At 49.5% G+C, this 13,547-nt stretch overlaps 1 protein-coding gene across 2 annotated transcripts in view; it reads left to right on the forward strand.

Moving 5' to 3' along the window:
* The first annotated feature begins 3,956 nt into the window (after window positions 1–3,956).
* Window positions 3,957–13,547, forward strand: part of GALNT10 (polypeptide N-acetylgalactosaminyltransferase 10) — a 231,330-nt gene continuing 221,739 nt past the window's right edge. The window contains exon 1 of one of the 2 annotated variants that reach the window (XM_034960842.3): window positions 3,957–4,249. In XM_034960842.3, the coding sequence (XP_034816733.1) occupies window positions 4,091–4,249 (159 nt within the window). In that variant the 5' untranslated portion in view covers window positions 3,957–4,090. The remainder of the gene's footprint in view (window positions 4,250–13,547) is intronic. The other variant, XM_063604274.1, reaches the window with a different exon arrangement.

Raw genomic sequence — 13,547 nt, forward strand, 5'->3', positions numbered from 1 at the left:
TCAAGCAAATGGAGATGGTGGTGGTGCTAGTTGATATCTTAGATCAGCTGGTCAGGGAAGCGCTCTCTGAGGCAGGACCACTGATCTGGTTCCTGAGAGAAGGCGGAGAGAGAACCATGCAGAGGGGTAGAGGAAGAGATTTCTAGACAAGGGCACAGTAAATTTGCAAAGGCCCTGAGGGAATCATCAATTTGGTATACATTTGAGGAACATAGCAAGACCAGTGTAACTAGAAGAGAAGGAAAGAAGGCAAAAATTGGAAGTTGGGTCAAATAATGTAAGGCCTTATGGGCTGTGGTAAGGATTCTCATAGATTGTAGGTTGTTTTCTGTTTATTTGTTTTGAGAGACTTGGTCTTGCTTTGTTACCCAGGCTGGAGTGCAATTCTGTGATCATAGCTCACTGCAGCCTGAACTCCTGGGCTCAATCCTCTCACCTCAGCCTCCAGAGTAGACAGGACTACAGACACATGCCACCATGCCTGGCTTCATAGACATATTCTAACATGAAGAGAAGCCATAGGCAAGTCCCAGCAGCAGAGTTAGCCTTGTGTGTGTAAAAAGAACATTCTAGCTGCTCTGTTACCAGCACTGTGCTCAGTGCTATAGTGGCACCTAAAAGTTTTTTGCAACATTATCTAATTACATAAATACTGTGTATCCACTGCAGTATAGAAGACATAGGGCTATTCATAGCAACATTATTCACAGTAGCCAAAAGGTAGAAACAACCCAAATGTCCATCTACCGATGAATGAATAAACAAAATGTGGCATACATACAATGGAATAGTATTCAATCTTGAAAACAGGAATGGAATTTGGCTGAGCGTAGTGGCTCACACCTGTAATACCAGCACTTTGGGAGGCCAAGGTGGGAGGATCATTTGAGGCCGGGAGTTTGAGACCAGCCTGGGCAACATAGCTAGACCCGGTCTCCATAAAAGATTTTTAAAAAATCAGCTGGGTGTGGTAGCATGGACCTGTAGTTCTAGCTACTTAGGAGGCTGAAGTGGGAGGGTGGCTTGAGCCCAGGAGTTTGAGGCTACAACCAGCTATAATCCTATGACTGCACCAGTGACTGCACCACTGCACACCTGCCTGGGCAACATAATAAGACACTGTCAAAAAAAAAAAAAAAAGGAATGAAACTCAGATACATGTTACAACATGGGTGAATCTAAAAAATATTATGAGTGAAATAAACTGGAAACAAAAGAACTAATATGATATGATTCCACTTACATGAGGTACCTAGAATAGTCAAATTCAAAAAGGATAAAGTAGAATGGTGGGTAGTTGCCAGCAGTTGTGGGGAGAGGGTAATAGGGAGTTAGTGTTTAATGGGTACAGAGTTTCAGTTGGGTTGATGACCAGTTCTGGAGATAGCCGTGATGGCTGCAGAACAATGTGCATTTACATAATGCCGCTGAATTGTACACTTTAAAATAGTTCAAATGATCAGTTTTACAAACGTTTATCACAAAAAAAGTGTTTAAAAAAGACATAGAGTTAGGAGCTAGAAACAGAAAAATGGCCATTCTAGGCAGAGGTAACAACAGGTGCAAAGGTCCTGAGGCAGGACTGTGCCTTCCTGAGGGATGCTCTGAGGAACAACAAGGAAGCCAATGTCACTGGGGCACAATAAGGACAGTAAGGAGTGAGAGCTGATCACATATGGGCTTGTAGGGTCCTGTACTTTCTTAGGAACCTAATGAGAGGTGGGAAGCCACTACAGGGATTTGAGCAGAGGGGCGATACAATCTAACGTTGGATAAAACAAGATCATTCTGGCTGCCACATTCTTTTATTTATTTATTTTATTTGTTTATTTATTTATTTATTTATTTATTTGAGATATAGTCTCGCTCTGTCGCCAGGCTGGAGTGCAGTGGCACGATCTCGGCTCACTGCAACCTCTGCTTCCTGGGTTCAAGCGATTCTCCTGACTCAGCCTCCTAAGTAGCTGGGATTACAGGTGCCCGCCACCACGCCCAGCTAATTTTTGTATTTTTAGTAGAGACAGGGTTTCGCCATGTTGGCCAGGATGGTCTCGATCTCTTGACCTCGTGATCTGCCCGCCTTGGCCTCCCAAAGTGCTGGGATTACATGCATTTTTAAATCTGAGTCTCATTCGCCAATGGGTATAAGAAAAGCATGTACCTCACAGGGTAACTGCGAGCATTTAAAGAGGTAATGCATCTCAAGGGCTGCCTGACATAGAGTAAGCACTCAATAAAAGGTAAGCATTATTGTGATGGAAATCTAAAGAAAGAAAACAGTTCCCTGAGGAGGAGTTTTAGAAGGCTTCGTGGAGGAGGTGGCAGTTCAACTAGACACGGAAGGATGAACAGGATTTCCACCGACCTAGAGAAGGGGGTTTTATGGGTAGAAGGAGCTGCGTGGTCAACAGCACAAGAAGGAAAACACAAAGCCTGCAACAGGCTGAGCGAAGCTCAGGGCAGGGCAGGGCAGGGCACGGCAGGAGACAGAACGTTTGATCAGCCCTAGCAGGTCATAGGAGAGGAGCATGATGGACTCTAGAGCCGAGGTGATGGAAGCCTTGAAGGTTTTGCTGCAGAAATCAAGAACTGAGCTGTGATGTCAGAAAACTGACTCCCCATCGCTCAGCCTGGAGCTGGAAGAACTGGGAGGCAAGAGTTGTCAGAACGCTGGTCAAGGACTAGTGGCGGCTAGGCACGAAGGTCAGCGGCTGAGCTAGAGAAGCAGAGAATCAAGAGGACGAATGTGGGGGTGGCAGAGAGTAAGGTAGCCAAGGGGCTGCTCCGTTCCACCGCATCAGGGAGGAGGCAGCTAAGTGACCAGCGTCGAGCGCCCCGAGGAGGAGCCGCTGGCTGGCATCACCGTCGGAGTCCGGCTCCACGGCCCTCCGCATCGCCCAGAAGCCCGACTCCTCTGTCAAAGCCCTCGCCACAGTTACAGACACATTGCCTGGTCTAGTGAAATTACGTGTTTCATGTTTCAGCTCCCAGACGTCAGGGCTCAGGTCTGTTTTCATTTCATCCCAGAGCCTGGCACAGTGTTTGGCACATAGTGGCGCTCGCCAACGGTTTGCTGAAAGCTTTCCGGGAAGGGCTCAGTGCGCTTAGGATCCAAAAGCACGCGTGAGAATGCAGGGCATTCTAACTCCAAGGGGGTTGGACTTGCGTGAGGAAAGGTGCTGCAGAGAGGCTACCGTCACCTACCCACCCGCCGGTTTGCAGGATCTACAGACGGGCGGCGGCCGGGCACAGCTCCCTACAGTTTGCAGAGGGCGTTCACACCTAACGCCAGGGGCCCCCTACAGGAAGAAAACCAGGGCCCGCCCGCGGAACAGTGAGCGTGCAGCACGGCTGTGGCCCCGTTTCATGGCCGGGAACACCGAGTCGCCGGGGTCAAAGTAGGTCCGCAGGTCCTGGGGGCCGAGCCTAGGTGGGCTGGAAGTGACAGCCCCGGGGGTTGCAGGCTCAGAACGCCCGGCGGGGCCCCAGCACTATTTGCATTATCCCCAGGGAGGCAGCAAACGTTCGGCTGCAGTCCCGGGCGGAGGTTGCCGGGCGGAGGTTGCCGGGCGGGGCGGCAGGGTACCCGGGCGCGCGGACATGCACCCTACCCAGCGGTGCCCAGCCCGCACCAGTTAGCGCCCAACTCGCCAACTCCGGGACTTTCGCAAAGCTCCAGAGGGCGGGGGAGCCGCCGAGGAGTGGGACGCACCATCGCGGCTCGAGAGGGGGGAAGCGCTCCGGCCCGGCACCCTGCCGCGCCCGGGCGGGCCGAGACGCTCCGTGAGAGGGCCGAGCCTGCTGCGCAGAGACTCGGCGGTCGACGCGGGGACAGGCGGCGCGGGGCGGGTGGCTCGGCGGGGCCCGGGGGCGGTGGCGGCGGCGACGACCCCCTCGTGGCGGCGGCGTGGTGGCGGCGCCCGGCTCCCCGGCCGGCGAGCGGCGGAAGTGCCGCGGAGTTGGAGCGGGGCCGGCGCCGCGGCCGCTTCTGCTCGCTGAGCTGCTGCCGCCGCCGGGCGGACGGGCGGACGCGCGGAGCTGGGGGTGGCGCGGCGGGGCCGGCGGGGCGCGGCGGGGCTGACCGGCCCCGATGAGGCGGAAGGAGAAGCGGCTCCTGCAGGCGGTGGCGCTGGTGCTGGCGGCCCTCGTCCTCCTGCCCAACGTGGGGCTTTGGGCGCTGTACCGCGAGCGGCAGCCCGACGGCACCCCTGGGGGGTCGGGGGCGGCGGTGGCGCCGGCGGCGGGACAGGTGAGTCCCCCCGTTGCTACAGGCCGGGAACACCCCCTTCCCGAATTCACTTTTAGCCTGTGGTTCCTTCCTCCACCTTCTGCTGTCTGCCTCCTCAGAGTCAGCTCCGAGACTCTTCAGCTCTTCCCATTTTCCGGATGGGAAAATTAAGTGCTGTCGGGACTTGTCCAGGGCCCCACGCCAGTCAGAGACTGAGTCCGAACTAGCACTCAGGACGCTATTTCTCACCACATGTTACCACCTTCCTTTCTGTCCCCGTCTGGTATTCCTTGACGTCTTCCAGCGGATCTCTTTTGAAGGATCCTATCTGCATCCCTGTATCCCAGGATGACTCCTGCCTTGTGCCAATAGGAATGAAGATTCTGGTTCTTCTATTTGGTGTCCAGGTCCTCTCTGCTCCCCTCCTCCCACCCCCCCCACAACCCCTACCTGCTGATCCCAGTGTTCTTTGCTCAGGTCAGCCCTTTTCCTGATTTCCCATCTGCCCAACGAGACACCCGGGCCTTCCTCCTCTCCCCATTTATTCAACACCCCCGCCCCAACTCTAGCCTTTTCCTTTCTCAGATCCTGTGGATTCCTTGCAGAATGTAAAGATCATGCTCCCCTTAAAGCTTCAAGCCCCTGGGGGTGGAGAAGGGGGTAAGCTCCTGGTCCTTGAGGGACCTGCTGCCTTTGACCTTATGGGAGTCCAGAGGTGGGGCTCTGGTGGGGGGACCCCCAAAATGTCCCAGAGGCTATTGGTGCCCAGTGTCCTGAGGATGGAACACCAGAAGCCTTCCCTATCTCTTCTGAACTTGTCTAGTCTGGTTAGTTGTAGTGTTTATTGCAGCCAAAACTGGGATCGGAATGGTTTCTGCCTCCTTTGAACTTACCCATGTATGTTTGTGTGTATGTGTACGTGCACACATTTAGACTAGCAGCTCCCTCATAGCAGAAGCTCTGTCACATCACTCCCACCCTCCCAGGAGGTGCTAGTGAGTGTATTGCTTAGACTGTTTCATATAGTGGAACATTTCAGGCTTTCTTACGGGATTTCTCTGGTCCCATGAGAAGTGGATAATTTGTGTATCAGGGTCAGACTTGACTGATTGTTGGCTGGCCTCGACGAAAGAGGCTGGCTTTTCTGAGATTGATGGTTTTCCTTATTCTTCCCAGTATCAGGCTGCTGTCTAGGCAGTCTGGCATCTGGAGCACAGAGGGCTCTTTGCTACAGAGCTGACCAATTTGAGCTCCGCCTGTAACTGTTAATTGCTGCAAAGCATCCCAGAGGGTCTCATTGATCTTTCTGGTAGAGCTTACTGTTTAGAAACTAAGGTTTCCATCTCTTTCCTAAACCCCTGGTTCAAACCCTGACAGCTAGCTTAGACCTCTCTCCCTGAAATTCTGTATCTGTATGGATTTTCCTTTCATGAAATCTCTTTCCTCTGTTCCTATTCAGTACCAGCATCAGAGTCAGGAGTTCCAGGGTTCTGACCTCAGCTCTACCACTAACTTACTGTGTGTCCTTGATCACCTTTCATCTCCTTCTCTGAGCCTTACTTTCTTGGTCTGTAAACCATGATTATTGGTCCAGTTCTAACATTCTGTGATACTATCAGTTAATCAATGAGGAATACAACGGTCCCTTCTTTTTTTCTGTCTTGAGTCCAGAGTTCCTTGTAGCATCCCTAGCTGTGGAGGCTCCATACTGGACACAGCCCCAGGTCAAGGGGGAGTGTCCTACCCTAGTGCAAACTCTCCTTTAGAATAGCTGTAGCCCATTCTAAAATAGCGCTTGACATTCTGCCTCTGCTTGGAGAAAGCCCTCGTATTTCATTTGCAATAGATGCCAAAGACATCCTGATTTTCATTTCTGTAGACCCAGATGTGTAGAGAAGGTCAAGGTTAACTGCCAGTTTGGCCTGAGCTTTCAAAGTAAATTACTCACTTGTGCAAGAGGGTATTGATAGAGTAAGGCAGACTTTTGGGCAGGGAGAGAGAGGGGAGCAACAGCTGGGTGCTGCTCAGAGCCCCTAACTGAAATGGATAGACAGGCTCATCTGGGAAGATCTAGTTTTTGTTCATTTCTTTTTCTCTGGAATAGCATGAAGAGGAGGAGGAAGAAGTGGTGAAGGGGGTTTGGGGGGTTGGGGGGAATACCAACTGATTATTCTTGCTTTAAAGAAAATCTCTTTGCTTCATGGGAGCAGCAGAATGGAGCTGTTTCCCCAATGATAAGCTCTTCTAGGTGCTACAGGATTCAGCATTCATCTGCTGCCTTTCAAGAACGCCCTGCCAAATTTCCACACAGCCCCTTTTTGTTTCACTCTCCCACAGATGCAGAGCACTGGGCTTGGCCCTCAGTCCGTTGTTTGAATGTCAGCTGGCTTTGAGGAAAGAGGCTGACTTCTCAGAGTGATGGTGTTCCATCCCTCATCCCAGTGTACTGGAACATACATGTAACATGCCAGGCTGCTATCTGGGAAATCTGGCATCTTGAGCATACAGAGCTTTTTCGACAGGGCTGACCAGTTCTGAGCTCAGCCTGTCATTCTTGTAATTGTTGAGAATCATCTTTGAGCATCTCATTGATCCTTCTGGTAGAAATAACTGCAGAGGCTCTGGAGGGAAGTCTGACAGGACTTTATCCAAATGAAAAATGTGTTCCATATGGGTTTGAAAGAAGATTCTTTGAGAGTAACATATCCACTACTTGAGTAGTCCTCTAACTCCTTGATTTCTCCACTGGATTAAAGAACGGAGTTTCAAATTTATAGTGTTTATCATCTGCTAGAATGAAAGTCTACATAACTCATGCCAGCTCATCCTGGGTGTACCTCTGGAGCTGGGTGGGATAGCTGATTTATAAAGGACACATAATGCTTCTAGGATTTCAGCAGTCATCTGGTCAGACAGTTGGCTTCTTGGGAAGCTGCAAAACCAAGCAAGAAATGCCAGCCTTGAAGCCATCTTCCTTTTAATTTGTGGGTCCCTCTCATTCCAAGCCCCAATCTGTTTAACATCTTGGTTTAATTCAACAGTCTGTTTCATATTCCAGGTTTGGGACAGGTTATTAAAAGCTCAAGTTAGGAAACTCAGTGCAGTCTCTCCTCATTTCTAAGCCATAATATCTTGTTGAAAAATGACTTCACTGGATAATAGCATATGTGGAATAGAAATTGGTGGAATAATGGAATAACGGTGACTTTAATTTTCAAGTATCAGGATTTCTTTCTCATTGTATTAGAGCTGAACTTTATTCTTAGAACATCCAGAAATCAATATGTTTTTTTCTCTTTTTTCAGTCTTCCTGGTGGCAGAAGCCTTGCCCATCAGAAAGTTAAGTATAGAAATGTAGCCTTGGAACGATTTCCTTAATTTTCCACAGAAGGGCTAGTATCCTTTAGCTTGCTAATCACTCCTCTGTCTGCATGCCCAGGTGAAATCTGATGCCACTAGGGAAGGGTTGTTGATTTGCCAGAACAAATCCGGCTCCCTACATTCTTTCTGTCATTCTTGGCTTGCTGTCTACCAAGGAGTCCAGCTGAGGAAGGCCTGGGAACAGAGACCTGGCTTTTAGTCCTTTCTCCTGCCCTAAACTCACTGTGTGTCCTCAGGAAAGAGGTTTAACCTCTCTGGGCCTTGGATTCCTCATCTGCTAAGTGAGGCTTAGATTCAGAAGGGAAAAGGCAAATGCATATTGTAATGATGCTTCCCCTCCCATGGCCAGGGCAGACATTGCTAATCAACCTTTTCATTACTAATACCAGACTTGGGCTCAGACTGTTTCTCAGCAGGGCTACTCAAGTAGAGTTAACGACATATGGAAACTCATTAGCAATGTAGGGAATAGATACTGTGTTAGGGCTTTTCCAACTCTTACATCCTGAGGTTCTGTGAGTATGCTTGGAAACACGTCTGAATAGTGATAGTATATTTAAACAGGCCTCTGTATCTAACTTGTAATGAGGCCACAACTTAAGGGTATGTTCATATTTGAATGTCTTTTCTCAGGCTGTAGTCTAAGGATGTTCAGCCTTTGATCTGTTGGTTCCAGTGACATGGTAACAGATAATGGAATCAGGAATGAAAAGCAAAAGCCCATTTAAAAGATAACCATCTAGCTTGCTAATTGTACCTTGTCCACAGTCAGCTCTTACACAGAGATGGCATCAGGATCTCCTCACTGAATCAAAAGCACCTTGAGGCAAACCTGGCAGCTACACGTAAGCCCCATGGCAGCTAAATGCTCCTGATGGTGTTTGCAGAGGTTTCGTGTTTTACATGTATCTGACCCTCTGCATCCCATATATGTGTCAGAACTGGTAAGGGAAGGCCTTGAATAAGAGTCTTGTTTCTCCAGAGAACCTTTCTTCTCATGCGCAGTGGAGTGGGGAAAGGAGGTAGCGCATATACACCTGAATTCCCGCAGCAAGAAGTGTATCATGGCCTCCCTGCTGGAAATGTCTTAAGGTAGGAACACATCCTCCTCTAGCACAAAGCACAAGATTTGGCACTTGGAAGACAGGATGTGTTTGCTGAATGATTGAAATATATCAGAGCAGGCAGGGGGCTGCAGAAGTCATCTAGTCCAATCTCCTCAATTTCTAGGTATGAAAACTGAGGCCGAGAAAAGGGGAAACAAATTAAACAAGTTCCCATAGGAAGGAACGCAGATCAGAATCCATTCTCCAAGTTCTTGTTCTATTTCACCATGAGAAATTCTTTCCCTCCATATACTAATATTTGATCCTTCTCTACCATTATTTCTTTCAGGAGCCAAGATTATCACCCCAAATTTTGGAGGCCACTGCTTAATGACACCAATTATCTGCTGGAACCTATCTGGCTATTTTTTTGTAGATCTATTTTTGTACATTTTCTTTCCAACATTTTATAGTGTTTTGTTTTTGTTTTTGTTTTTTTTGAAACGGAGTTTTGCTCTTGTTGCCCAGGCTGGAGTGCAATGGCGCAATCTCGGCCCATCGCAACCTCCACCTCCCAGGTTCAAGTGATTCTCCTGCCTCAGCCTTCCCAAGTAGCTGGGATTATAGGCATGCGCCACCAAGCCTGGCTAATTTTGTATTTTTAGTAGAGATGGGGTTTTTCCGTGTGGGTCAGGCTGGTCTCGAACTCCCGACCTCAGGTGATCTGCCCACCTCAGCCTCCCAAAGTGCTGGGATTACAGGCGTGAGCCACCACACCCAGCCTCATTTTATAGTTTTAAAAGCAACTAAAATGGATTAAAATTTAAGGTGGCAAAGGGACGAGTAGAGGAATTAAAGGCTGGGTAGTACATGGCACCATTACTGCTATCCCTGACAGACAGAGAGAACCTGAGCCTAAGAACCACCTCAGATTCTCTATCAGTTGCAAGTGACAAAACAAATTGAGCCATGTGGGCTGAAATGAGTAAGGGAATATATTGGCTCCTGTGACTGTAGTTGGCTTCAGGTATGGTGTGATCTAGAGGTTTGTGGCATTGTCAGGGCTCGGTCTCCTTTCCTCTGGTTTCTGTTGGTTCTGACTTTCTCTGTGTGTTGGCTTTGTTCTATTCTGAGGCTCCATGGCAGCAAAAAATGGTAATAGCCCTTTCAGACCTCAGATCCACACCTAGATCCTAGAGGAGAGGGTCTGTCTCCTCTGGTAGCTTCTACAAAAGACAGAGAACATCTTTTCTATAAACTCTAGCAAGATCTTAGGTCTTACCGGTCCACTTTGGATCTAATCTGCTGTCTGAACCATTCGCAGATTTCAGGAGGAGAAGCTGTATTGATTGACTTAACGTACCCTAGAGCTAGGAGTGGAGTCAGGTTACCCAGATCTAAGAAGAGCAGTTCCCCAGAGAAGACTCTGGGTGCTGCTTTTGGGAAGAGGAGAAAGATATCTAGAGAAGAAGCCCACAAATATCCACTCCAGAGTCCTGCTGACACAGTGTTCCAGGCAGTAATCACTCCTTGGGGATGAGATTTGGTCCTGGAGAGAAAACCCCTTTGCCACCCTGGACCCATTTTTGGGCACCGAACCTGCAGTCTGGAGGTCTGTGTTCTCATTCCAGCACTGCCACCCCTTGGCTGAGATGATTAGCTGTGTGGACCTCAGTTTGTTGCTGAGGACGGCTTGGGTGCAAATGCTTGCCAACACACAGTGGAGGGTGGAGATAAAGAGCAATTGAAAGCTGTCTTTATTGAATCTTACTTACCAGTTCTGCCGCTGCCTTCCTTTCCCCTCACAGACGTCCCGAGAACTGTCTCCCCTGCCCCCATACACACTAAAAGTCAATTCATTGAAAATTTCTCTGAAGCTGAAAAAGAACTTCTGTCTCTGCAGCTTCCACGTTTTTTCTGCCTGGCCCTCTTAGCTGGAGGAGGTGGAGTGTTCATACTTTGGAAGCTAGAGGAAGCTAAACAATTCTGCTTGCTGTGGTGGGTGGGTGTGTATTTATGCGTGTGTAGCTTTCTCTCCATGTGTCTCTCTTCTCTCCCTCTTATCTTTGAATGGTTCCTGTTTGCTGCCCTCTGCTGAGTGTAGATAGGAGAGAAAAGAAAAAAGCAGGCCTATTTTTTTCCTTCCCTATGGCTTTAAGAGAATGCTGAGCTTCAGATGTTAAATTGTCTTCAGTTTTCTCAGGTGATGAAAGCCACAGCATAAAATGATACTGATCCAAAGAATGATGATGATATGGCTGATAATGAGGTTGATAATGTTAATAGTAGTAATAGCAGTTACCATTTATTTAGCACTTACTCTGCTAGGTCCTTTACCTGTACATCTGTTAAATATTGTTGTAACCAGGTAGGAAAGAAGGAGGGAACTGAAGCTCGAAGAGGGGCAGGTGCTTGCCCAAGGATGCACAGCCTGTAGTGGTGGAGCTGGTATTTGAACTCTGACCTAGTGCTGAGTCCTTAACCACCATACTTCCTCCATATCTGAGCAGGACAAAGGACTTGTCTTCCACCCCTGCCCGTTAAGCCCTTCCTGCAAGCCTGGACATCTGAGCAGGTGAGAGGGACCATTGCCCTAAGACAGCCTCTTCAGTAGCTGAAGTGGAGCACATAAGGTCATGTGGTGGTGGTGTGTGCTGGAAGAGAAACCTCTACCTCAGCCTCCTCCTGTCTCCGTTCCTCTTGGTTTGAGGCATGTGGGGCTGCGTATAGTGCTCTAGCTTTGGAGCTACACTGCCTGATTCAAAACCCGAGGCTTGGGCAAGCTTGACCTGTGTGCCTGGAATTCTTGGTCTGTAAAATGGTAGTAATGTTAACTGTGGCAGAGAGTTCTCTTGAGGGTTCAGTGAGTCACTGTGGGCAAAACCCCAAACACAATGCTTGGTACAGAACAAGTGCTCGGTAAACATGGTGATGCCGCTGCCTTTGTGAAGTGCCTCGCCTATGGCAGGGACTCAATTCTCTGTGGCTTCCCTTTGGCGGAGGTGGGGAGGGCTGCATAACATCGTCATTGTCTAGAAGGTGAGCAATTCGAAGATAAGTGGTTGGCTTAACAGCACAGGGTTCAGAAGAACTGGAAGAAGCCAGGTGGGTGCAATCTCTGATTATTGGGGGTAGGAAGGAAATTGTGCATGCAGAGGCTGCTCTTGGTACCCCTCTCCCTGAAACTTCGGAATGCGAAGCAATTGTTGGGGATGCCTTCTCAACTCCCACCCTGGGACAACCCAGACCCTCTGTATCCTTCTAGATTCAGCTCATAGCCTACCACCTCCAGGAAGTGTTCTTTGGTTACTCCAGCCCCCAAGGGTCACTCAAGGGTCTTAGCTCCTCTGAGCCTTGATTTTCTCATCTGCCTACTTAGATCAGAGGCCCTTCCAGAAGATTTCTAACATCCTTCTTCCCTGCAGCCTTGCCCCTAGACCTGACTAACTCCTGCCGGGGCAGCCTAGGTTAGCATTCTTTCCAACCAGGGCCTGGAGACCTGTATATAAATCTGTCACGCAATGCTGTAATTGTTTTTAATCTGTCCAGACTGTCTGCTTCCTAAAGGCAGGAACTAACCTCTCTCTTGGTCACTCTTGTTTGCCTAAAATATTTGCTGAATGGCTGAGGGGGTGAGTGAGTAAGTGAATCATATGGTTGGTACTCAGTAACTGCTGGATGCCTGCTGGAAGCTTAGCCTTAGGAATGGTTCTTCTTGAACTTCAGGGTGCTTCACAATCCCTAGGGAGCCTGTTAAGGATGGTGACACCAGGATCCATGCCCAAAGAGCATGAAGGGGCTGGTTTGGGCTTGGCCAAGGATCACATATTTAACAAATCCTACTGAGGGTCCAACAGGGAACTCCTCTCCACCCACCTGACAGGAGACAGACCTCTCTTTCCCCAGGGACCCACTCCATTCTCCTCAGGAGTGCTTCAGGACCCGCCCTTGAACTTCTGTTCCTGGGAAGTGTGTTTATCTGCAGCTTCCCAAGTTGTCAATCGGCACCCACAGGGGAGCTCTGTGGTACTTTTAGCAGTGGCACTGTATCTGATGCAAGCAGATCAGGCTCCAGTTCAGGACAGGGATGGGAGGTGCACTTTGGAATCCCTCTCCTGTGGGCTGCGAGGATTGGCTGGGGCTGCAGAGCTTTATTTTCCTTTGATGCCCGCAGTCTGCTGCTCTTCCAGGATGCGTGCTCTGCCTTCTTGCCATGGGCAAGGATGAGGTAGGTGCCTCTACGTGGGTGTTGGGCTGAACTAGGGGGTCTCTTGGGAAGGGTTAGTATTGTGGAGACCCTGTAAACCTCTCCCTTGTACTGGAGAGAGCAGAGGAGAGAGTGTGGAGTTGGGAACCAATGTGACCTGATCCTTAGGCCCAGCTCTGCCACTTGCTGGCTCTGTGCCTGACCTCTGGGGCTTCCGGCTCCTTCTCCTAAAATGAGCAAAGTCATCACTACTTCCTAGTGTCATGGTGATGATTAGATGAAATTAAATAAAAGTTGTGAGGATTGAGGTACAGAGAGGTCAGGTAACATATCCAGGGCCACGCAGCTAGGAAGTGATGGAAACAGGATTCCAATCCAGCTGGGATGCTTCCTTCCGGTATCTGCGCCAGCCACTGACTGGATGGTCTGGGGCGAGTCTGTGGGTCTGCCCCTGCTCACAGGGACTTGCGGAGGCCTCAGTGGGAGGTTATCACTGAGACCCCCATGAGCCTGGTTCTTGGATTTGTTGTTGTTGGCTCCAGAAAGCTCTTTCAGCTGAATACCCAGGCAGCCGTGCCAGGGCAGGGATTATAGCAAGTCCCACGTGCCGCCTGGATGCTGCACTCGGGCAGCCTCTCACGAGCCCAGTTCGCCAGGGTTGTGTGTGTGTGTGTTTGTGTGGGTC

Source organism: Pan paniscus, chromosome 4 (assembly GCF_029289425.2).
Source record: "Pan paniscus chromosome 4, NHGRI_mPanPan1-v2.0_pri, whole genome shotgun sequence".
NCBI lineage: Eukaryota > Metazoa > Chordata > Mammalia > Primates > Hominidae > Pan > Pan paniscus.